The sequence below is a fragment of the Leptonychotes weddellii genome, chromosome X (genome assembly GCF_054177405.1).
Source record: "Leptonychotes weddellii isolate Sample4059 chromosome X, ASM5417740v2, whole genome shotgun sequence".
NCBI lineage: Eukaryota > Metazoa > Chordata > Mammalia > Carnivora > Phocidae > Leptonychotes > Leptonychotes weddellii.
In genome coordinates, this window is record NC_138385.1 from 90,561,081 (window position 1) to 90,586,310 (window position 25,230).

The 25,230-nt window shown below is 44.6% G+C and overlaps 1 protein-coding gene across 1 annotated transcript in view; it reads right to left on the reverse strand.

The window, feature by feature from the left end:
- PHEX (phosphate regulating endopeptidase X-linked) overlaps positions 1-23,732 on the reverse strand; it is a 205,375-nt gene extending 181,643 nt beyond the window's left edge. The window contains exons 1-3 of the mRNA XM_081807971.1: positions 21,348-23,732; positions 11,938-15,172; positions 5,839-5,974 (exon numbers count right to left, since the gene is read on the reverse strand). Of these exons, the coding sequence (XP_081664097.1) occupies positions 5,839-5,974; positions 11,938-12,055 (254 nt within the window). The 5' untranslated portion in view covers positions 12,056-15,172; positions 21,348-23,732. The remainder of the gene's footprint in view (positions 1-5,838; positions 5,975-11,937; positions 15,173-21,347) is intronic.
- Between the last annotated feature and the right edge of the window lie 1,498 nt (positions 23,733-25,230).

Below are 25,230 nucleotides of genomic sequence, written 5' to 3' on the forward strand. Positions count from 1 at the left end.
TGGGCGCCTGGGTGGCTCAGTTGGTTAAGCGACTGCCTTCGGCTCAGGTCATGATCCTGGAGTCCCGGGATCGAGTCCCGCATCGGGCTCCCTGCTCGGCAGGGAGTCTGCTTCTCCCTCTGACCCTCCTCCCTCTCATGCTCTCTGTCTCTCATTCTCTCTCTCTCAAATAAATAAATAAAATCTTAAAAAAAAAAAATGAGGTTCTTGGGGCATCTGGGTGGCTCAGTCAGTTGAGTATCTGACTTCGGCTCAGGTCATGATCGCAGGGTCCTGGGATCGAGCCCCACATTGGGCTCCACACTCAGCAGGGAGTCTGCTTCTCCCTCTCCTTCTGCCTCTCCCCACTGCTTGTGCTCGCTGGTGCTCTAGCTCGTGCACACTCACTCTCTCTCAAATCATAGAATCTTTTAAAAAAATGAGAAGGTTCCAAAATTCCTAATACTGAGCTCCAACTCTCTTCCAACTGTCATACAACTGCTGGCTACCACTCAAACACAAAGATATGCACCAATTAAAAAAAAAAAAGGCAGCCAATATTTTAATGACATTGGAAAGATGACATTGCGTAATTTTCATACATTAATTAATGCCAGAATATATTTATTTGAAGTAATGAAAACCCAATGAGTTTTCAGCTAAATATGAAGGAATTGCAAAAAAAAAGTATCATCTGCATATATTTATATATGCTGGTTATCAGTTTGGTTACATGTGTCCTCCAGGTTCAAAACTAAGGCTAGATATTTTTCTAGCCTAGACTTGCTATGCAAATTTTCAACAGCTTTTTGTCCTTCATAAAGTGAATGATATAGAAATATCCTAAGTTTCTACAGGACTTCAAAATCCCCAGCACTTTCCCCCTTTCCAAAAAAATCAAAGCAAAAAACTAGTTTAGTGGGGCACCTGGGTGGCTCAGTCGGTTAAGCATCCAACTCCTGATTTTGGCTCAGGTCATGATCTCAGGATTGGGAGACTGAGCCCCACATCAGGCTCCACACTGAGTGTGGTCTGCTTCAGATTCTCGCTCTCCCTCTCCCCTGCTCCCCAACTTGTGCTCTATTAAAAAAAAAAAAAGTAAAATAAACTGGTTTTAGAAGTTTGATCAATTTAAAACTGGCTTAATATTTTCATGTTCAAGAATTCAGTGGTCTCCAATTATATTTTACTTACTGCTATTTTATCATATTAGTATGCAAATAAGCTAGGACATACCAAATCTTTATTTCAGTTTGTATTTATGATTCTGGCTGTGCAACCACAGAACGAATCTGCTATGGGACCCCCCAGGGGCAATGATCATACAAGTGTCAGTGCCACACAATAGTTACAGTCACCAGAAGAACCCTCACACACATTTTTATTCACATAAGCACACTGTCTTCTGGCCGCCTTCCCAAACCTCCCCCTGCCCCCAACCTAAAATATGTCCTCTCCATCTCCTCAGTATTCTTGCAGGTACCGACAAAATCTGCAAGATCAGCTCTGACCTCAGCCTTGACAGAGTGGGGAAATACATCACTCACAGAGAATGTGGAAGTCAGCCCGCTAAGTGGGAAAACTCTAGTTTCAACCTCCTAATTCATCATTCATCATTCACAGCTGGGCACAGGGCTGCACCTTCTGCAGAACTGAGACTTCAAATTGCAAGGGACCGTAGTTGTCAAGACACCACAACTCCTTTCCCCCTGTTCAGTTCCATAGAGAAAACTCAAAGAGACTTGTTTTAATAAAGAAATACGATGATCAAAGAAACCTGTGAAAGGCCCAACTATGTGTCCTCTCAAGTTACTGCATAGAAGGTCAGTGGTTACGTGGTCTCCTATTAGTGTTTATTTAGAGCTAGAGGCACCACACCCCATGTACCAGCCTGAGCTTTTAAGTGTAATCAGGGCTCAAGGGAGAGGGTGGTGTTAATAGTAAAATCATTAATATTGAGCATTTCCTCTGTGCCAGGAACTATGCTAAGCCCTTTTCAGAAAGTACAGCATCATCTAGAGCCAGACCACCTGGATTTAAATGCCAGCAACACCATGCAAAAGCTATGTAACCTTGGGCAGGTTACTAAACCTCTCAGTTTCCTCATCTGTAACAAGGGATAATAATCGCAACCCACGGGAGCTTCATGAGAATTAAATGAGTAAATACACATGAAGTGTTTAGAAGAGTGTCAGGCACACTGACAAATAAATACGGTTGTCAGATAAAATACAGAATGCCGAATAAAACTTGAATTTCATATCAATGGCAGCTTTTATATTATGTACCAAATATTGCAGGGGAATATACAAAAAAAAAATAGCAGCCTTATTGTCTATCTGTAATTCAAATTTAACTGAGCATCCTGAACATGTATGTATGTAGCTAAAGCTGGCAACCTTACAAATTTTTGCTATTATTTTTGCTATTCCACAAATAGTTATCTGAAACTCTTGAGTTATTTTTCAGAGCTCATAAATTTTCAGATTTTAGAAAACTAATACAGTGCATAGACCACAGCAATGTCTGGAGTGGCACTCCTGAAGTAAGCACATTAATAATTCCATAGGAAATATATGCATATTTTCCTAGGTGGGATAAACAAAGTCCACAACAGTCTCATGGAAGTTAAGATCTAGTTTTGCCATAACAACTGAAATCGGGTCCAGTCTTGCCAACTGACATGTTACGATGTTCTCTGGGTCTGGGGTTAAGAATCACACACTGTGGACCTGGAATACTACTACAACCAGCACCATTATTTTCTTCTATTCTCACACCTAGTATGCTAAGTAAGAACAGTATTCCCATTTTACAGATGGTAAACAAGAGACTTAGGATGGTTATTCAATTAACCCAGGATCATGTGGCTTTTAAGCAGCCAGATCATGCTTCAAACCCAAGTCAGCCTGTCAGCCCTTATCCCTATTTAGCATGCCCTTTCCTTGCAATTTTTTCCACCTCTTATTTTGAAAGAGGGATTAGGAGAAGAGGAAATGGACAAGAGGAGGAAAAGAGAGCTATGGAGAGGAGGCATCTCACAAAGGGGTGGCACCTGCTCAGAAATGGTCCAGACAGGATCAAACACTTCCACCTCCTGAGCTTCTGTCCTGCATGACCAGGCATGCGCACACCCCCTCGCCCCCGCGCCGCACGCACGCACGCACGCACACAGCCGCTGCGCGCGCGCGCGCGCCCCCGGCACCTTTGCGCTGCTTTTCATTTAAGACCTTCCCAGGGACACATTTATGCGGTGAGTACCTAACAGCTGTTCTGCAGGCCCCTAAGCACAGTGAGGCTCATGTTACACTGAAGAGGATGTATCCTTGGTGAGCCTTTTGTCACAGAAACGGAAAAATCGGTATTTTTTTTTCAATATTAAAAAGCCATTCACCAACGTGAAAATTAAAAACAACAGCAAGGCAAAACAGACTAGCTGGCAGGAGACGACATTATCAAATGACATTCTGTAAGTCTTACTCTTGCATTATTATGATTTGTAATAAAGAGAAAACTCGTACAGTAAGTGGCTCTCCATACAAAAAGTTGCCTAAACGCAAATTGAAAATGTTTTAGTTCAAAAAAATCTCATTTTCACACATCTGCAAGGACCCAACCACAGCAAAATCACAAGGTGACATGAAGTCTAAACCGTGACCTGCTGACAGTTCCACCTGGTGTCCCACTCCACTTCAAGTCATCACTTTCCATTGAGAAACCCTAGGTCAGCCGCTGAAGCTGGAAACAGGAAAGGGTATGGGAATTCCCAAATTGTTCTCAACCTTCCCGGGAGGAGATGGAGAAGCTGAAACAGCTGTCTAGTCACCAGACACTAGTAGGTCCATTGTTACGAAAAAGGCAAGACAGGACCAAGGCCAAAGAGTAACCTGGCATGGCCTTATTGCACCAAAGCCCTGATGGAGAGCAAACAGACATGAACTTGAAGCCCAGCCCAGTAGCTAACTCAGGGTGTGACCCTGGGCAAATTATTTAGCTTCCAGAAGCCTCCATATCCTCATCTGTAGTTGGGCCTGGTGATAGCACTGACATCATGGGGTTCTTATGAAGATTTTATGAGAGCATATGTAAGTCACTTAACACAATGCCTGGTTAAAAAACACATACTGATCACTTAAAAATGGGACAAAAGGGCGCCTGGGTGGCTCAGTCGTTAAGCGTCTGCCTTCGGCTCAGGTCATGATCCCAGGGTCCTGGGATCGAGCCCCACATCGGGCTCCCTGCTCCGCGGGAAGCCTGCTTCTCTCTCTCCCACACTCCCCCTGCTTGTGTTCCCTCTCTCGCTGTGTCTCTGTCAAATAAATAAAGTCTTTAAAAAATAATTCCAACAACAACAAAAATGGGACAAAAAATAACAATTGTCTAACCCCTTATCTTTGTATAAGGCCTCTGAATTTAAAAGCTCTTTCGCCTGAGTCTTTTCCATCTCAACAAATGCCATTGCCAAAAATCTAAGCATCACCTTGATTCTCTGCTTTTTCTCACAACTCACTTCAAATCCTTCGGCAAACCCCTGGCTCCAAAACCCTCTACACTCTGCCTTTCCATCTCTGGAATTCAAAAAAAGCATCGCGTCTCATCTGGCTTACTGAAATAACCTCCCGCCTGACGACCTTCTTCCATCTTGCTCCCTATGGTTTCTTCTCCACCCCAAAACGACTCTCCTGAGTCTAGGTCTCCACAGAGAGATCTTTTTAAATGTTAATAAGATCATGTCTCTGTCTTTATTGAAACCTTCTGGAGGCTTTTTTTTTTTTTCCTTCTGGAGGCTTTTGAGCACACTTAGGAAAAACCCACACTCGCTGACACCTGCGTTCCCCACTAACCCTCATCACCTGCACTCTGCCCCTTATGCAGTAAGTTCTCCCGCTCTGGGACCTTTGCCCCAGTTCTCCCCCATACCTGGAAAGGCCTTTCCTCGATCTTCACACAACACGTCCCTTCTCATCATTCAGGGTCATTTCAACATCATTTCCTCAGACTTTCCAATCTAGCCATCCTGTCACTTGCTATCACATTATTCTACTTGAATATTTTAATCTTCTGCATAACATTACCATCAGCCGATATTTTTCTTCCACACTGATCACCTTGTTTGTCTTCCCCTACCAGGTGATTCAACTTTACTGCTAACTTGGTGCCTGACTTGGAATAAGTATTTGGCAAATTAATTCATTAATCTCTTAAGACCAAGAGCAAAGTGAAACGGCTATGTGCTTAACTAATCCTTATGACTCTCCCCTTGGAAAATACACTAGTGTTCGTGCCCACTTAAAGAAGAGGGGGAGGGCGCTGGAATCTGGGTCCTGCAAATCTAGGCCCTAACCCTCTTCCCTCTTCCCTGTAGAGGGAATATAAGGGTTCTGCCAACACTGAGGCAAGTTTAAACACTCATATTCCCTGTGGAGTACCCACTGATACATGATCCAGTCACCTCAAGACAAGTTTGACTTGTAAGGACCCAAAGTGATTTCAGGTGACAGTGCAAGCACAGATTGATGGAGGATCCCTGCTCAGAGGCAGACAGGTCGGATCCACTGACCAAATGATACAGAGAGACTGCTTAGGGTAAACAGGGACCTGTATCCAGCTGAGGCCATAGGAAGGCTGATGGTCTCTCTGTTCGGGTCTTAAGAAAAGCCATTAGGCCTACCATGCCCCTTCCGGATTTCCTTATAATGACTTGGAATACCCCACAGCTGTTTTTTTGCAAGGAAGAAAAAAACAGGAAACCAATGCTCCACAATTTCACACTGAGACTTGAAGGTAAACTGAAAGTTTCATCAAAATTGCATTTCATCCTTGGTAAACCTCAAGCAAACAGAATACTAAAAATACCACCTGTTTTCTCTTCCTCTCCCCAAGGTACCATTATGATAACTAGACACAGGATGGAAAACGGACTTACCAGCTTCGATGCATTCTGGCTTCAAGCAGTACTCCTGTTTAGCTTGGAGACTTAAGAAACCTTGACTCACTGAAAAAACAGACCAAAATAAAGAAATGACTGGTGTGTAGCAGACCACCGTCAGATAACCCACAGTCAGGCACATATGCTAGACATGTGGTATCAGTTCATCCTTCTCAGCACTGACACGGAGTTCAAAAATCCAGCTGGCTCAGTATCACCCAACCAGACTCTGGTCACAAGCTAAGAAACCTTGGTGAGACTCACTGCTCTGAAATTGGGTTCTCTAGAATATGAGTGGATACAATCAGACCAGTGCTTCTCAGAGTGGGGTGCCCAGGCCTCGGGAGCAGCATCCCCTGGCAGCTCTTTAGAAAGATAAATTACTGAGCCCTACCGCTGACCTGAATCAGAAAGTCTGGGCGGGGGGCGGGCAGCCATCTGCATTTTTGCAAGCCCTCCAGGTGATTCTGATACACACTCAAGTTTGAGAGCCACGGGGCTAGATGATCTCTAAAGTCTCTTCCATCTCCAATTATCTATGATTGAAGTCTCATAATTTCACTCTTTCTGTTTACAACTATGTTCCTGTTTTAGAGATGGGGATAAAATGAAACTTACAACTATGTCATTTGGAGTAAATCCAGACTGGAAGGAGAAAAAGAGCATGTGTGGCATTTAAAGTTCTGATTCTTATCTAGACCGTCCATAGATATCTGTGGGGGGGGGGGGTTACACAGTCATCTAGCAAGAGAGTCATGATACGCCCTGTACCCCACACACCCTCCTCCCACCAAGCTCAGCCTAGCTACCAGACAGATGTGGCTTGTGGACCAAGCTTCCAACTACTTCCACCAGAACAAAACAAAACAAAAACCCTGCGAGATGGAATTAGCTTTTCACCAAGGGCTTAATTTTCCCCATCTGTCTGGCAATATTATCTAAATGGATTTCTGCAGAAGTACAGAAGGGTGCCCTTTTGTAAACTCCAGGCAGCACCTGGGCATTAGCAGATGTGAGTTTAGATTTCAAAAATATTTTTGGTAGCCAAGGAAGTTAACAGAAATTCATTATTGCTGTACTCTGTGAGCAGAAATCAGGAATCATTTGGAGATGTGGCCGTGGGGAGATGGATGGTGGGGGGTGAGGGGGAGCCAAGGCCTTTTGTGGCATCCTCAGCTGAGAAGCAGGGTAAGAAAGCACGGCGGTACGGGGCGCCTGGGTGGCTCAGTCGTTAAGCGTCTGCCTTCAGCTCAGGTCATGATCCCAGGGTCCGGGGATCGAGCCCCGCATCAGGCTCCCTGCTCGGCAGGAAGCCTGCTTCTCCCTCTCCCACTCCCCCTGCTTGTGTTCCCTCTCTTGCTGTGTCTCTCTGTCAAATAAATCTTTAAAAAAAAAAGAAAGCACGGCGGTACCTATATTTCCGCTAGAGATGGAAGACCTGTATATCTCTTGCCAGTATTGCAATTTGTATTTTTTATTAACCCACATTCTAAGAGGAGCCTGCTTTTTCTTTGTTCCTTTCTCTGCTGCCATCCTCCAAACAGCCTTTTTACTTGTGTTACATTACAGATATAAGAAAATTGCCAATGGCACACCTCAGGTCTGTTTTTAAGAAAAGAAGTATCTTAGGGGTGCCTGGGTTTCTCAGTCGGTTGGGCGTCCGACTCTTGATTTCGGCTTGGGTTGTGATCTTGGGGTCGTGGGATCAAGCCCTGCATCAGGCTCCACGCTCAGTGGGGAGTCTGCTTCTCTATCTCCCTCCCACCCCCCGCCGCCGCTTGCTCTCTCTCTCTCTCTAAAGTGAATAAATAAATCTTTATTTTAAGATTTTATTTATTTGAGAGGCAGAGAGAGCGAGAGAGTGGCAGAGAGGAAGAGGGAGAAGCAGACTCCCCACTGAGCAGGGAGCCCGATGCGGGGCTCCATCCCAGGACCCTGGGATCATGACCTGAGCCGAAGGCAGTCGCTTAACCGAATGAGCCACCTAGGCGCCCCTGAATAAAAAAATCTTTTAAAAAAGGAAAAAAAAAAAAAGAAAAACCTTAGCATAAAGGTGTTTTGATTTCTTTAAAGAGCAAAGAAAAGTTAGATAAAAATATAAACGTGCAGCGTAAACATTAGTACTGAATATTTCATTATGCCTGTGTGATGGAACCATGGGGGACATATTCCCTTCAGTCTACCTCTATGTGTTTACCAAATGTTCTTTAATGAACCTGTATTATTTTTTATAATGGAAAAATAAACTTTATTATAAGTAACACTGTTATGATTCTGGACAGTACCATCTTGATACTAGCCTTATTTTTTTAAAAAGCTAATGAAATGGTTAGTTTAAGGAGTTATTGCTTTCATGGAAAAGAATTCTTGACCCAGCCCTGTAAGGAAGCAGAACTAGATATCTTTATCTGAATATGAGTAAAAAGGAGGTTTAAATTAAATTGGGATGCAGACAGACCTAAACCCTTGAGGAAGAGCATTATATCCATGGGGGGTGGGGTTAAGATCCTGCAAATAAAGAAGAATCAACAGGCCCAAATAATGTGAAGGTGTGGGTGAATGAAATTGGGACAACAAGGGGAATATTTTTTATATAAAAATTGAAAATGTTACTTTTTACTGGTTAGGTGCTTTAAAAAAACTTAAGGAGCAGTTTGGTTTCTCATTTTAGATTTTTCTTTTTTTTTTCTAAAGAATTTATTTATTTATTTGACAGAGAGAGATAGCGAGAGCAGGAACACAAGCAGGGGGAGTGGCAGAGGGAGAAGCAGGCTCCCCGCGGAGCAGGGAGCCCGATGCAGGGCTCCATCCCAGGGCCCTGGGATCATAACCTGAGCCGAAGGCAGACGCTTAACGACTGAGCCACCCAGGCGCCCCATTTTAGATTTTTCTATAACCAGTAGAAATGCCCTCAGAATGCAGTAGAGTCATCCGCAGATGGACAGCGTGAGAATGACCATAAAGTAGGGGTCAGCAAACTATGACCCATGGGCCAAGTCCAGTCTTCTGCTCATTTCTGTACGGCCCGTGAGCTAAAAATGATTTTTACATTTTTAAATGGTTGGAAAAAAACCACAAGAAGAATCATGTTTCATAAAAATGATCTGAAATTCAAATTTCAGTATTCAGAAATCAAATTGTATCAAAAGACAGTCATGCCTATTTGTGTACAGAGCTGCCTTCTTGCAGCAGCAGAGAGTGGATGGCCCAGAAAGCTGAAAATATTTACAATCTCGTCCTTTACAGAAAAAGTTTGCCAACTATTACATTTGAGAAATAGACTGTGGCGAGGAAGAATGGGGGGAAGGAGGAAGAAAGGAAAGGACACTTTAAAATAAACTACTTATAGGCATATGGTTATACCTGTCATCTAAAATTCTGGTTTTCTAGCTTCTCTGAGACCACCCCAAGGCCGGTGGCAGTCACTCTTACCGTAGAACTAAGGTTTGGGAAAGAGATTAGCCCAGAGCCGGAAATACAAAGAAGTAAGGAGGGATGCTAGAAATTGCAGGCATGTGCCTAAATTTGGACAGACAGGAAAATATCAACCAGGAAGCACCTTGACCAGAAGAGGACTTAACCAGAACATTGTCACAAAGAGCATTGCCTTGCAGGTCCCTGGAGATTTTCAGACAAGGACTTCACTAAGTGCGCGGTGAAGGTGGGTGGCAGAACCTGGGGGACAAGGCAGTGAAGAAGGGTCAGGGGGAAGGAAGTCTGAAATGGTGCAGAGATGTTGGACAAAAACCTACTAAAGAATGTGCATTTATCTGAAAGCAAATATCCCCGATTATATACATCCACGTGGACGCTGTCAGCTAGAGCTTTAATTTGCAAATGAATCAGCTGGGGATCTTATGAAAAGGCAGATTCTGAATCAGTAGTTCTGAGTTCAGAAGCTCAGGCTCCAGAGTGGTGCGCACACTGCCAGTCTGCCGAGCACAGCGGCTAGTGGAGGTGTAGAGAGGCCACACTTTTATTCTCTAACATCATTAGAGCTCCTCTTAGAAATCTGCAGTAAGAGCCAGGTAATTGGGCACACTGCAAATTATTTTTGTCTGCTTTAGGCGGGCCTCCTTACCATAGCATTGCCTGGCTTCAAGAATTTTACTGTGCTCTAAAAACTTTAGAGCTGATTCCAAAGAATCATCTCCTCTCGAGGAACAAAGATTTGCTGCCATTGAGAATATTCCAACTAGGGGCGCCTGGGTGGCTCAGTCGGTTAAGCGTCTGCCTTCCGCTCAGGTCATGATCCCAGGGTCCTGGAATCGAGCCCCGCATCGGGCTCCCTGCTCGGCGGAGAGTCTGCCTTTCCCTCTTCCCCTGCTTGTGCTCTCTCTGTCTCTGTCCCTCTCTCAAATGAACGAATAAAATCTTAAAAAAAAAAAAAAGAGAGAGAGAGAATATTCCAACCAATATGTAACAGCCTCAGAATATAGTCGTTCTTAAACGGTGGAATTTCAAATGCTTCGAGCAGCAGTAACATCATTAAAAAGAGTGCATATTTTCACATAAACAATCATCATTTGGATTTTGAAGTTTGGGAGTGTTCACAAAACACAAATAGTCTAACTTTGTACTCACTTCTCACATAGTATGTAGTTTCCATATGGGCAAGCCATATCATTTTCCTCTCCTTTGAATTTCAGGATAGGACACATGTCTAAACCCCAAGTGCCGAGGAATCTCAGAAAAGTTTTTGAGAGCCACAAATTCAGCTGCAGCAGTAGGAGGTTTAGCTGCAGCAGAAAGCAATAAACCTATCTAATTTCCTAAATCTACAGTCACAGAGAACATGGAAAGATGGTTTGCTGGTTTTAGCAGAATTTTCAACCACACAACCCTAACTCTTTTAAAGTCGAATCACTGGTTTTCCCTTGCCAAAATAAACATGGCCTCCTGCAACCTGTGCGAGCCAAAGAAGGTTTCCAGGCTTGCTGCATTTCAGACTGCACCTCAAATCTCCTAAGGATAGGGGCTTGTTCCAGGCGCCTGGGTGGCTCAGTTGGTTAAGCGACTGCCTTCGGCTCAGGTCATGATCCCGGAGTCCGTGGATCGAGTCCCGCATCGGGCTCCCTGCTCGGCAGGGAGTCTGCTTCTCCCTCTGACCCTCTCCCCTCTCATGTGCTCTCTCTCTCATTCTCTCTCTCAAATAAATAAATAAAAAATCTTTAAAAAAAAAAAAGGATAGGGGCTTGTTCCTATATAGCTTTCAAGCTAATGAAATAGTATGGGCTGTATGAGGAAAATACAAAGGGTAATAATCAAGGGTGCAAAATGCCTGCAATTTTAGAACATCCATCTCCCCTTTCCAAGATATCTCATTCTTATTCATAGGAATATGCTTTTCATCATATATACTCTCTGGGTACATCATTCTCACCAAGAGTCATTAAAATAATTTAATCACAATACCTTTCAAATGTTGGAAAGAAAACCTCTGTTTTCCTTCATATTAATTTTTAAATCTAGAAAGGCAGAGTTAAAATTTCATCCCACCAAGAGTCACTGGATTAGAAAGGCATTGAGGAATATCATTAAGGTGCCTGTTTAAAGACTGCTTTGTATTTTTTTAAGTTAAATTTCATGATTCATTCAGGCAAACATTAGCAAAACTCAAATGGAAAAAAAACTCCAGTGTGGTTTTGATCACAATGTAAAGTCTTTCCTCACAAAATAAATGAAAGTATCTGACTATGAATTCATAAACCCTCATTTTGCTAAATGTAAGATACAATGCATAAAAAAATTTTTGCCCAGTGCAACCGAATCCTCCAGCTGCTGGAAGCTACTTTATACCCACTTGGCAGTCTGGACTATACATTTGGTGCTTGCCTGTATTTATTTATTCAGCTTCCTAAAGAAAAGGCTTCTTTCCCTTTTGCATATTTAATAGAAGCTAAGGATACACCACCTACTCACACATGCAAACAGCCCTCCACCTGCATCCTGACAAGGTTTGCCAGAAGAAAGCTCAAGGAAACTTAACTGCACTCGCCCTGTTCCCTGGCCTCCAGCGCCCCACTTACCTAGAAAGAGGATCATGCCCAGCACCAGGGTGCCACCAATGAACACAGCCAGGGCGATTCGAGTGCCTCTACTGGCCATCTTTCCAGTCTCCGTGCTGCTCCCCATTTCTGCCTCCATCAGGAGGGACGTAGAGGCCACGCGAAGAGAAGGTCACTTTTTGTGGTTTGGTGGCTGGTCTCAATAGTCTGTTAGGCGTTTGCTCTTCCACTAATAGCCTAAAAAATCCCGTCAGGAAATCTTCCCTCACTACCCTTTCTCAAATATTTCTTCACAAATGAAATAAAAGAAACCCAAAATATTGGTTGCCTTGGCTTTCCCCCTGACCAGACAAAACAAACAGTGGTTGCTTTATCTTGGTGCTCTCCCCCCGCCCCCCAGCAAAGTCCCTCTCAACCGATGATTTGGCAGGCTTTTCTCTCAGGCGTTCTGAGTGTACATGTTTTACTATGTGGCTGAACAGATGTTTTAGCTATTTAAATGTATAGTCACTTTGGGAGGAAAAAACAATTGTCTTTATCAAAACTGGATTCTCATCAAACTCCCCCAAACTGTGATAAGTTAGGCGGCAGGGATTCTCCAGACCCGCTTTAAGGTCTCAATGAATCACGTAATTCTTTTGCACTAATCATTCTGCTCGCCTGAACTGTCTCCATCAAAGCTATTGTTTCTGTGTGCAAGTCCCTTTTTAAAGCCCTCTAAGAGTTCCTGGGATGTCCTGGAGCATTTTATTTTAGGAACTTTGTGTATGACGGCATGTGCCAAAAATCAGAGTCATAGTCCAGTGCAGTGCAAAGTAGCAATTAAGACAACCTACAGAGGCTGATGGTTTGGACTGGAACTTTTTTTAAGGAGAAAGAAAAAAGCACTTCCTCTCTGTGGTGCTAAGAACTGGATAAAAGATGGGTAAGCGTTCAAATTAAGCTTATTAGCAACCACAGAAGAAACGGTACAAGAGTTTTTTCCCTGCATCTTTTGATGGAAAGTGCCCCCCGTGTATTTGGCCCTCCAGGCCCACCAAGGCAGCCTTTGGTTAGTACAGTTTTGTGTTTACATAAAACGCCCATTTCAGCGGATTCTCCAGGATAAAATCAAAGGCAATTGGTTTCCCTGGAAAGACTGAGTTAATGACTGGGTCTTTGATTTGTTTAATTATGCTAACAATTTAAATTATGAAAATCTGCTTTCCTCATGGGGAAAGGCAACTGAGAGTCCAATGCTATGGGTTTTATTAGCCAATGATACAAATGTCATTGATTCACAACACAGTTACTCCTTACCTGTTTTTGTTTTGCTGAAGCTCATAGGACAGTGGGAATGGGGGTGGGGGATTCATCTGAAAACCAGTAGAGCACAGTTCTCATGCAAAACTTGTGCCCGTGGCCTTGTGGGTCACACCAGAGCTCAGCAGACGCTGTTGAGCCCAGCATAACACGGCCACGTGTTCATGGTCCTGTCTGGCTGGTCTGGGTCAGGTCTTATATACTTAGCGTGGGATTCTTCCAAGGTTTAGACTTATTCCAAAACACATCCTACATCACTTTCTGCTCATTTCATGTTGCCCCAAAGGCAGCAGAGCATAAGCCTTTGTCCAAATTATGACATCATAGTATGCTGTAGATATTATGTGCTCATTACCTCTTGATGTCATTTTGTTGTTGTTATTCCATAACACATCTTAGCAGGCCTTTGGCTCCTAGGAAGGGATTCTCCCACGAGTTTTTAGACTTGAATCCACAGTACTTCTTAGACTGTGAGCTCTATGAAGTCAGGAATCACGTCCATCAAGTTCAGTGCTATAGCCCCAGCATCTACAGTTCATGGCCCATAACAGTGAAGGGAGAAATAAGAGCAATGAAAATCAGGCAAGTCAGCTCCAGGTACTCACTCTTAAAAAGCAGCTTCAGGGGTGGCTCAGTAGTTAAGCGTCTGCCTTCGGCTCAGGTCATGGTCCCAGGGTCCTGGAATCAAGCCCCGCATCGGGCTCCCTGCTCCGCGGGAAGCCTGCTTCTCCCTCTCCCGCTCCCCCTGCTTGTGTTCCCTCTCTCGCTGTGTCTCTCTCTGTCAAATAAATAAATAAAATCTTAAGAAAAAAGGCAGCTTCAGGACACTCAGATGCTAGTATCTGGGGGTCTTTCAGCCTCCTAATTCCTTCACTAAATGCTCAAACAATAATAATATATCACAGAAGGATAGCACGTTCATTTCCCATTTTAACCTCATGGTAAATGTATGTGCTTGATAGCAAAGGCCTTTTTATCTCTGGTTTGCACATGAGAGCACTGAGGCCCAAGGCCCAGCCTCAAGCAGCACAGCAAACTCAGGAAAGGGAAAGTCGGTGCGGGGATCGCTGCCGTGCACTGCGCGTCTGCAGCTTGTCCGAGCTCCCCGGGCACAAGGGAGAGGACACCCACACAAGTGTGACGCCACTTCTTCCCGCTTTCCTTTCTCCTCCGCATCTCCCCACACCTTCCGGAGCCAAACTGACAGGCAATGGTGATCTTTCCGGAACACTCAACTGCGAAGTGAAAAGCCAGTAAACCAAAAAAGACTTCCATTAATCTTAATAGGAAAACTCCAATGCATTCCAACCCAAACGAAGATACGCAAATGCGGAGGGAACAATGTATTAATTGAACAATGAAAACAAGTCTATAGGGCGCCTGGGTGGCTCAGTTGGTTGAGCGACTGCCTTCGGCTCAGGTCATGATCCTGGACCTGGATCGAGTCCCACATCGGGCTCCCTGCTCGGCGAGGAGCCTGCTTCTCCCTCTAACCCTCCCCCATCTCATGTACTCTCTCTCTCTCTCTCATTCTCGCTCTCTCAAATAAATAAATAAAATCTTTAAAAAAAAAAAAGAAAACAAGTCTATAAAAGTAACAACTTTCGAGGTATTGAAAATAAATACAGTTTGTTCATGTAATGCAAGTAATGAAGTTTTATTTTACTCACCAAAGGAGTAAAGAAGACTTGAGAGCAGGTGGGGATTGGGAGGAGAAAGGGTGCCGGTGAATCATTCATTAGAAGGTGCATTCTTCATTCTGTGCCATTTTCTGCATTAAGTTTTCAACCTTTGGGGAGATGTTGATTATCTTGCACTCAAACTGCATTTAAAAATAAATTTGTAGCACAGAAGGGTCGCCTGGCTGACTCAGTCGGTGAAGCGTATGATTCTTGATCTCGGGGTTGTGGGTTCAAGCCCCACAATGGGTGCAGAGATTACTTAAAAATAAAATCTTAAAAAAAGAGATAAGAAAAAAAAAGGTTGTAGCACAGAAAAAAAAAATTAGAGCAAAATAAAGAAGTTCCAAGTATAGAAAAATAATGAGTGCTTACAAGAGACAAAAGCAAGGGTCTGTAAACTCGGGCACATGGGCCAAATCTGGGCCACCACCTATTTTTGTAAATAAATGTTATTGGAAGAAAGTCACCCCCATTCGTTTACATATTGTCTATGATTGCTTTCACGCTACAAGGTCAGAGCTGAGTAGGCCCACGACGCAGATATGGCCGCTGGAGCTTATTTACTCTCTGGCCCTTCACAGAAACCCTGGACTGAAGGGTAGTAGAAGAAGCTGCCTCTCATCCTCACCTACACGGCACGCTAACACAAAGCAGAATGTTCACCTGAACTTGACCGGCTTCTCAAAATCATTCTATTGGATGTTCTCTGAATGTCTGCTGTTGTGTCAATGTGTCTTCGTTTGAAACTGTAATATTAAAACTATGGTATATTATTTAGTGTGTTTTGGGGTGAAGTGTCATTCTGGGATAAAAAAAGGGGGATGTCAAAAATGTTACAATTTCTCAAGAGCCATGAAAATTAGTTGACTGTAAAGTCACTACACAGGTAAGTCCGCTTAATCATCTGATCGCGCCCCCCCCCCGGATTGTTTCCATTCAGAACCTCCAGGACTGTCTTGAGCTTTAACTGGAATCGGTCAATGGAATCCACAGAAATTTCTTGAGCATTTCTCAGGTGTCTGGTCCCGTGCAAGGCCCTGTGAGGGCAGATGAAGAAGCCGTGCCTGGGGTTCCAGACCAGTAAACCGGGCCAGTCATCAAAATAGGCAAAGCTCTTGGCAACTTAGTTACAGAGCACTGAAGGCCAACAAGTGTCCAGAGAAATAGAAATCCCTGAATGACAGATCCGCTGGGAAGACTTCCAGGGGGACCTGCTAGAACAGACAGCTTGAGGGGAAAAAAAGGAAGGCTTCCAGATAGGCCAAACCCCAGCAGACCTGGGACTCAAGCCTGGGCACTGACATCTCTCCCTGTAGGACTCCCAGGTAAGATTATTTATCCAGAGATAATGGAATCCTGTGACCTTGGCCCAACCTCAGTGGCCGGGATGACAGGCAAAACGGAGTCTTTGTGCTGCACGAGTGCATCTGGTCATTGCTCGGAGGTGCGGGACCTTCGGTTTCAGGCAGTAAAATCCCACGTGAGCTACAATTTCAGTGAGAAAGAAGGAAATGATTCAAAACCTGAAAAATGTATTCATCCTTTGAAAGGAGGAGGGAGGGAGGGAGGGAGGGAAGGAGGAGGGGAGGGAGGAGAGAGGGAGGAAAGGGAAAGAAGAGCTAAATGGCGGGCTGCTGCCGGGCTCTGTTAAGTTGTTGGCAGGCCTTTCAGACTAGGGAGGGTTCAAGTCCCAGGCCTCCCACTAATGAGACTCATTACTTACATTTTATCTGATCTTTTTCAACATCTTTCTTAGCTGGGTGTTCTGTCTCCTTTTACAGATGAGGAAACTGAAGTTTGGAGCTATTAAGTGATTTGCCCAAGGTCACGCAGCAGGTCTTAAGGCCTGAGAGGTTTCAGATTCCAACCTCTTTTCTCTCTGCCCTTACTTGATAAATTTGCTTATCTACCTCAGGTAATTAGTGAAGGTAGGTAGGCGTGTCAAAATGACACTTGAGACCCAGAGAAAGCGATAAACTATGCCTCCTCTAATTCTCTTGTTGACAAGACTAATTATCAGGTTTCATTTTCTTCACAGGAATAGCCACCATCATTAAATATGGGGAAAAACTTTTTTGGGTTGGGCAACAAGAATGCCTCCTGATTTACTGCTGCTCGTAATTGAACATGAGGAAAGATATCTACGTTTCAAGGCCTTCCAACCATGTACTGTGCTGTTCACTTCTGAGCCTAAAGGGGGATTTTATTTCTTGACTTTCTCACATCCTTGGCCATATAGCTACTGTTTCTTCAGTGTGCACTCACTTTGTGTGTATTATCATCAGTCCTGTGGTGGAGGAATCTTCTGTTTTACAGATGGAACTCAAATCTGTCGAGGTCTTGTTTTGAAATGTACCCCAGATTTATTTTAAACAGGGAGAGGAAGATGACAGACACAGAGAAGGGCTTTGAAAGAAGAGTTTATTGCTCACAGTTTTCATGAGGAAGGGGCATGCCATGTCACACAGGGCCACATGGGGAGGCACTGGGGTTGGTCAGGCAGCAAAACGAGCAAGGGGGACAAAAAAGAAGAGCAAGGGGAAAATACACACAAAAGCCTTTTATTACGGTTTTCAAGAAATGGGCAGGCAGGCTAAGCAGCGGAGACAGGCTTAGGAAGGGAGAGTTTGAATAATTTCAGCAGGTGCTGGTCTTTAAGAGTGGTCTTTAGTTGTCCAGCACCTGGTCCTGGGGGGATGTGGGTTCTGGGGAGATAGCATCCTGGACTGCAGGAGCCTGAGAAAAGGAGGCTGGTGAGGGTATGGACTCAGGATGGGTTGGGTTGCATTTCAAAGGCATGCTACAAGGCAAGTCATTTACCATCTCTAGGAATTAGCTAAACCTGGGAGGGGCAGGCCCTCCCTGGGTCCACAAGGCCCAAAGATATCAAAGAGTCATAAGACATAGAAAATTAAAGGGGCGCCTGGGTGGCTCAGTCGTTAGGCGTCTGCCTTCAGCTCAGGTCATGATCCCAGGGTCCTGGGATCGAGCCCGGCACCGGGCTCCCTGCTCAGCGGGAAGCCTGCTTCTCCCTCTCCCACTCCCCCTGCTTGTGTTCTCTCTCTTGCTGTCTGTCTCTGTCAAATAAATAAATAAAATCTTAAAAAAAAAAAAAAAGAAAATTAAAAACATGAGTAACACAGCTCCAAAACTCTTCAAAACTTTTCCAAAGCATTCTACTGCATAGCATTCTGTTAAAATGTAATGACTATTCATCCAACTAGTGCTTATGTGCTACAGCCTCAAACTGATCAAATCCACGCTGACCGCTTGGTTAGACAACTAACATACAGAAGTTTGTATGCCTGTGATTATTATAGCCAACTGTTCAAGGATGGCTTACTCAGATGTTTAATGAAGGCAAGAGGCTTAGAGAAGTGCTTTTCAAGTTGGTGCGGTCAGGCACCGGAATCTCCCGGAAGCCTCGTTTAAACAGATTACTGGGCGCTATTCTTGGAGTGTGTGACTCAGTAGCTCTTGGATGGTCTGAAATGTGTATTTCTCACACGCTCCCAGGTAATGCTAATGCCGCTGGCCTGAGGATCACATCTGGAGGACCGCTGGCTTAGAGAAAGCATCAAATCTTTTTTAGTAAGGCAAACCAAAGAACTAACAAACCTAAACGTTAAACTTATACAGAGAACCCAGGGATGACATTCAAAATATTGAACAATATTTAAATAATTAAAGCTCCAGGCTGCTATGACTTGGCTAAAATAACATTTGTGAAGTGGATACAGCACAGAGTGCCGGGTGGCGAGCTGTGCTTCAACCAAAGACTACAGGAGAAACTGAAATAGAGAAGGTTCCTACTGGGCGCCTGGGTGGCTCAGTTGGTTAAGCGACTGCCTTCGGCTCAGGTCATGATCCTGGAGTCCCGGGATCGAGTCCCGCATCGGGCTCCCTGCTCGGCAGGGAGTCTGCTTCTCCCTCTCCCTCTCTCCGTTTGTGTTCCCTCTCTCGCTGTGTCTTTCTCTGTCAAATAAATGAATAAAATCTTTAAAAAAAAAAAAAAAAAAAAGAGAAGGTTCCTACTTCCAGGTCCTGGAGGATGTGCACAGCGTGCCTCAATGGACGACATGGGGAGGTCAAGGCCGAGTTCACAGAGCAAGAGGCAGGACCTAGGCATGTGCCTTCGTTATGTCCCAGGGGTAGAGTGCTTTGGGGTTCCCAGGCCAAATTGGTCACTTCAAACCCAAAACAGCAGAGTTGTGGTAAGCTCCATGGAGCTCTTATCTGAGGGGCAGCCTGGGAGGTGAGGGAGAGCGTTCCTTGCTCGTAAGGGCTGCTGGGGAAATCCTATGAGGGACTTACACTTGCTTGTGACTCTGCACACTGTCATCCAGGGCATGCACTTGCATGAGGGCCGAGGGTCCGTTTCAGGTCTCCTCAGGTGGCCTGGCCAAACAATACGGACATCGAGGCAGCAGCACCATGGAGTGCTTGGCTAGATGCTCCCCACAGGCGCTACTTGTTAGCTGCTGGATCTGGAGGGTCCCAGGTGAGGGGCCAAGTTGGTGAGGCCACGAGGAGGGCTGGGGCAGTAGTCAGCCCCTGGAAGGAAGCAGGTATTTCAATAGTTAACAACAGCTCCGGCCACACTGCCATGCGCCCACGGAATTGCCATCCTGAGTCAAATTTCAAATGGACTTACGATGGTGCTTAAAATCCTTCAAGAGCTGCTGTCAGCTTTGGGGGAAATGTCAAAATGCATCCCATGGGCGTCCTATGTGACTGAACCCCTGCAATCCTCCGGGCTCACTTTGGTTGGCCCTTCAATTTACACACTACACACCAGTCATTCTGAACCCTCTTCAAGTTCCCAGACACACCGAACTTCACCCAGGCTTTTTGCTCTCAGAAGAAAACATTCTTTTGCCCGGAAAACCATTTCCTTGGAAATTCAGATTCATCTTTTGAGAGTCAGTTCAGACTCCTTTAGAAAGCATCCTAAAGCCCTCTTCTTATCAAGGTCATGGGGTGACCTGTCTTATCACTTAGATTTTGTCACAATGATCTGTATGGGAATCCACCCTGTTAGACTACAGGCAACTTGAGGGCAGGCATTTACCATATTGCATCAGTTTTAAGAGGGACTTTTTTTCAAGGTTTAACATCTCTAGAAGTAGGGGGTATCTCTTAATTTGATAGCATGTCTTTCTTAATGGTACATAGTATTGTGGTACATCTTACAATCAATTGTATCTTAGATTCAACAAAACAAGCTTTTTTCTTCCCTGTACCCACATCTCCTTGTGCAATACTGAGCACGGAGGATATGCTTTTTGAGTCTCAGCCTCACTCTGACCTTCTAGCATGTTCAGTGTCAAGCCCACAAACTACATTTCCCAGGCTCCCTTGCCAGCCGAGTTCTGGATTCTGTCAGTGGGAGGCATGCATGGGCAGAAGGCACGTACAAGTCTGCTTTGGTTTTCTGTTTGCTGCTCCTGGTTCTACCCGTGGCTCCAGCAGGCGACGGTGGGCTCCTACAAGAGTGGGGGTGGAGGTGACAGCAGCAGACGCATACGGCTGCTGGTGCTCACAGACTCCAGAAGCTTCTGCGGGACCGTGGCTCCTGGAGTCCCAGTCAGCAGCAGCTGCAGGGGGGGAGTGTTTTGGCGGACTCAGGGTCAATACCTTTCATCCTCTGGTAGCAGTAGCAGCTTCCGGAAGTTACGGAACTCTGAGCACCATCGTCCCCCCTTTACTCCTTCTGCCGATTGGTTCCAATACCTTTAGAACCAATTCTCCGCATTAAATACACTGTCTTTAGGATAGGTAGAGCGGTTTCTGCTTTCCCAGCTGAACACTGACAGCGACAGGCCCCTTCCCTGTCCTTCTGTAGCTGGAAGTGGCCGTTCAGGTTGATGCACGGTCCACACTGCTAGGCGGCACAGCGCGGTGGCCACAGTGCTTAAGGGCATGGTGCCCGTGACTGAACTTCCTGGGCTGGCTTCCTAGCAGTCACTGCCACTTACTTACTAAGTGACCAGGAGAAAACTGCCTCATCTCTCAGGGTCTTGGTTTTGTCATCCGACAAATGGGGATAACAATAATCTTCATCTTACAGAGTTATTATAAGACGAAGTGCTTAAAATGGTGTCTGAAGAAATGCTAGGCATCATTATTATTGTGCTTCTTAATATTTCATGTTTTGTCATGCATAGATATACCTGTAGATGGCTCTTAGTGTTTGCTTATTATTATTTCTTTAATTCTTATTCAGAGCTGTGTCTATGCCTATGGGAAGTATTCAATGAAGATCTACCGGAGGAGGGAGGAAAGAGGGAGAAAGAATGGAACGGAAAAGAAAGGAACAGGAAGGGGAGCAGAGGAGAGGAAGGGAAGAAAGGGAAGGCATTGCGGGCTCAGGGCAGCACCTACTTTCCCAGAGGCAGAGAATTATTTCAGTATTTTAAGAATCAGCTTAGCCATATGGTTGCTTACCAGCCGAACATCAGCCTGGCTCCCTTCCTCATCCATGATCTTAAAGTCACACCAACTCCTACTCTTCCCCAACACAAGACACACAGATGAACTCTGCCAAAGGCATTGCGATGGTTTTCTCTTTGCCTCTAAGGTAGGTCGAAGGGGTGCCTGTCCTTCTTATCTGGAATATATACAGAATGTGTACAAAGCAATGAGAAAAGACAGATCATCCGATAGAAAAAGTGGACCAATGATTTGAAGAGACACTTCAAAAAGAGGTTATCCGAGTGACCAATAAACATTGGAAAAGCAGCTCAACTTCATTAGTCGCAAAGGAAATGCAACTTAAAACCACAGTGTGGGGCGCCTGGGTGGCTCAGTTGGTTAAGCGACTGCCTTCGGCTCAGGTCATGATCCCGGAGTGCTGGGATCGAGTCCCACATCGGGCTCCAGCCCCACATTGGGCTCCCTGCTCAGCGGGGAGCCTGCTTCTCCTTCTGACCCTCTCGCCTCTCATGCTGTTTCTCTCTCGCTCGCTCTCTAATAAATAAATAAATAAATAATCTTTTAAAAAAATAAAACCACAATGTGCCCTCTTCTCTGGTCCTTTCTCTTGCTCTTCACCACAGACCCTGGTCATCCTCCAATCCTAGCTGGTTGTGTTCCTATTGGCAGTAAGAATAGCCAAGTATCAACATACTCCTGTCTTTGAGCCACTTGAGGGCTTCCTCATGATCTCGACATCTTTACAACCCTGGGACCTTACCAAGAAGGCACTTAACATTGCAGGATGGTGCTCGCTTCGGCAGCATATATACATTGCAGGATGAATGCACCTGGAATCTCAAAGAGATGACAGAAGGCAGCCTGCAAAGGCTAGGTTCGGAATGTGATTTTGCAGTTGGGATGAAAAGAAAGAAATAGAGAGAGTGGCAGTAATGGACCTCTTCTCTGAAGTTACTAGACATCAAGGACAAGAGGGAAATCATTTCTTGTTCATGTCTCCTCCGCCATAACAACTCACCATTGGATTCTTTAAGGTCAAGTGTTCTCTGGGTGCACTGAACCTGGTTTTTATCAAATGAACACCTGTTCTATTCTTGTTCCGTAGAACTTTCTGCCAATAGAATACTCAGTGGAAAAGAAAAAGAAAGGATGGATGCCCATCACCTACAGCATCTCCTACAAATGGGGAAAGGGAACGAAGATAAGATTTTCAAATTTCAACTGGTTATTTTCAGTTTCATAAAGTTTTGAAAGTTTTTGATTCCAAAGAGAGCTTGTTTGGGGCACCTGGGTAACTCAGTCGGTTAAGTGTCCGACTCTTGATTTTGGTTCAGGTCGTGATCTCAGGGTCGTGAGATCGAGCCTCACGTTGGGCTCCACACTCAACGGGGAGTCTGCTTGGGATTCTCTCTCCCTCTTGCTCTGCCCCTCTCCCCATTGATGCGTGCACTCACTCTCTCTCTCTGCCTAAAATAGAGAAATCTTTACAAAAAAATAATAAAAAGAGCCTGTTTGACACAATATAATATTTGCCATTATTCTTCCAAACATAGCTTAATGAGAACTCGCTGTCCATATTTTTAGAGATTTTTTACACAGTTCCCCAGGCTCATACCTACACTGCAGGATCTGAGATCAGAGTACAAATGCAGGTCCATCCATATACCATTTAAAACTATAAATCAGGCTACAAACTGTTAAATACATTCTATTCTCCTAACTTGTAAATATCTCAGTCACCTGAAAGGCTAGGTTCCCATTCAGAATGCTCAGACTCTGAAGTTCCATGCAAAAACATGTTGGCACGCCAGAGCCCTCAGCCACCCCCTTCTCTTTACTCACACCCCCACCAGCAGCAGCACCTTGACCACCCACCAGAGCCCGGGGCAGAGTCTTCCATCAGGACGATGGGGCAATAAACAGAGAAAGAGGCCCCTGTGGGCCCTGGAAGTGCTCTGAGCAGCTTGGGCTGGAAATTTCAAGTCTTAGGGATACAAACTGTGTTCCAGAAGGGGACGCGGGCACACATCCCCTCAGTGCTGCAGACCACCCACCCAGTGGCGAGGGGCACAACTGTTCGGAGAGGCTGAGCAAAAGGCCCTTTGAAACCAGGACCCAGGGCAGGGCTCCTCTTGCCCAGTTCTAAGGGCTAAGCTGTAGACCTTATCACGCAGCTTACCATTTACATCCTTTCACATCCAACCTACCCAAATAGATTTAAACTACAAGAATTTTTTTTTTTTTAAAGAGAAGTATAGGTGTTGGAGATGAGCTACCTACTGCAAGTGGGGGCCTTGACAGCTTAAGCAAAAAGGAAAAGACCTCAGTTAGGCATTCTTCAATGAAGTAATTTATGCAAGTTCGTTTGTTGAAGGAGACAATGTTTTTCTTTTTTTTTTTTTTAAAGATTTTATTTATTTATTTGAGAGAGAGAGAATGAGAGACAGAGAGCATGAAAGGGAGGAGGGTCAGAGGGAGAAGCAGACTCCCTGCCGAGCAGGGAGCCCGATGCGGGACTCGATCCCGGGACTCCAGGATCATGACCTGAGCCGAAGGCAGTCGCTTAACCAACTGAGCCACCCAGGCGCCCGACAATGTTTTTCAACATGTCCAATTCCAGGAACATTTCATTGTGTTCGTATTATACAAAATTCATCAGGTGATATATGAATTTCAAAAAAATGTAATACATTACACAAACAGGAAAGATCATTTGTCTTCCTAAGGAGGTGATAAATACCACATTACACAACAGACTGCCTCACTGATATTATTAGCCACGAGTTCCATTTGCAGTTTACTGCTCATCTTAAAGGCTTAGCATTATTTACCTGTAGTAACCCCCAATCATAACCACTCAGACAATTGATTCTGTTTAATCACTGATGTTTCTGAAATGGGGAAAAGGCTGGATTATTTTTGTTTGAAGTTAGCACAGCAAGTCCCATAGTATGGTATAATTAAGAACAACCATTTACTTTTTCTTAAATTCAACACCCCTCACCCCCACCTCAAAAGCTAGACATTAAAGTACTAAATATAATGATCTTGGAAAACCAAATTGCTATGTTCCTGGCAGCCCTTCCCTGGTTTCCCTTAAACATTTCTATCTGAAATGATGATGAATAAAAAAAGGAAAAAAAAAAAAGAAAGAAACCTGGAAAATACACAGCTGTCCCTTCACTGTATGTTCCACCTAACCATCAGCGTTTCCGTTCGAGTACTGAAAAACAGTCCCTCCCTCCTTCCTCTGTCCATTTTTGGCTATTTTAGATTGTTACCTGCACTGTTTCAAATGTCCTTGGGGCACACCATGCAGGATCATGAGACACCAGCCTGCTATTTTATGTCTGTGAGTTAGTCTCCCCATATAGATTGGGGGATGTTTCTGAGGGCCTTGGTCATCTTGGTATGTTCAGTATCCCCACCAGGGCCCGACTCACGCAAGTACCCACAGTGTTATCTTTTTGCCCTCACGCACTATGTAGTACTGACAGGTAGTCCTGGCATAAAGAATGTCTGCCTCAGTTCCCTGTGGAAGCGGATTAAGCCAGTGTGCCTACTAGCACAAGGTTTCGAATCTAAGACTTAGAAAGTCTAGATGTAAGATCCTGGGTGATTCCATTCAAATCCCACTGGATAGAGGCTGACAGATAGAGAACTCCCAGAACTTGGTGGCAAAGACAAGACTGACAAGGCACGCCCTTGCGAAATCTTTTCTAAGACACACTTCATTTTAATTACATTTTATAATCATCAGGGGACTAGGTTTGACTATGCTTTGAGTAATTATACAACATTGCACTTAATACAAGGTTGTTTTTTAGAGGTGAAATTAAAAAGCCATCAGATCCTGGAAAAGCTTAGAAGGGAATCATTCTGCAAGGGGTTGGAA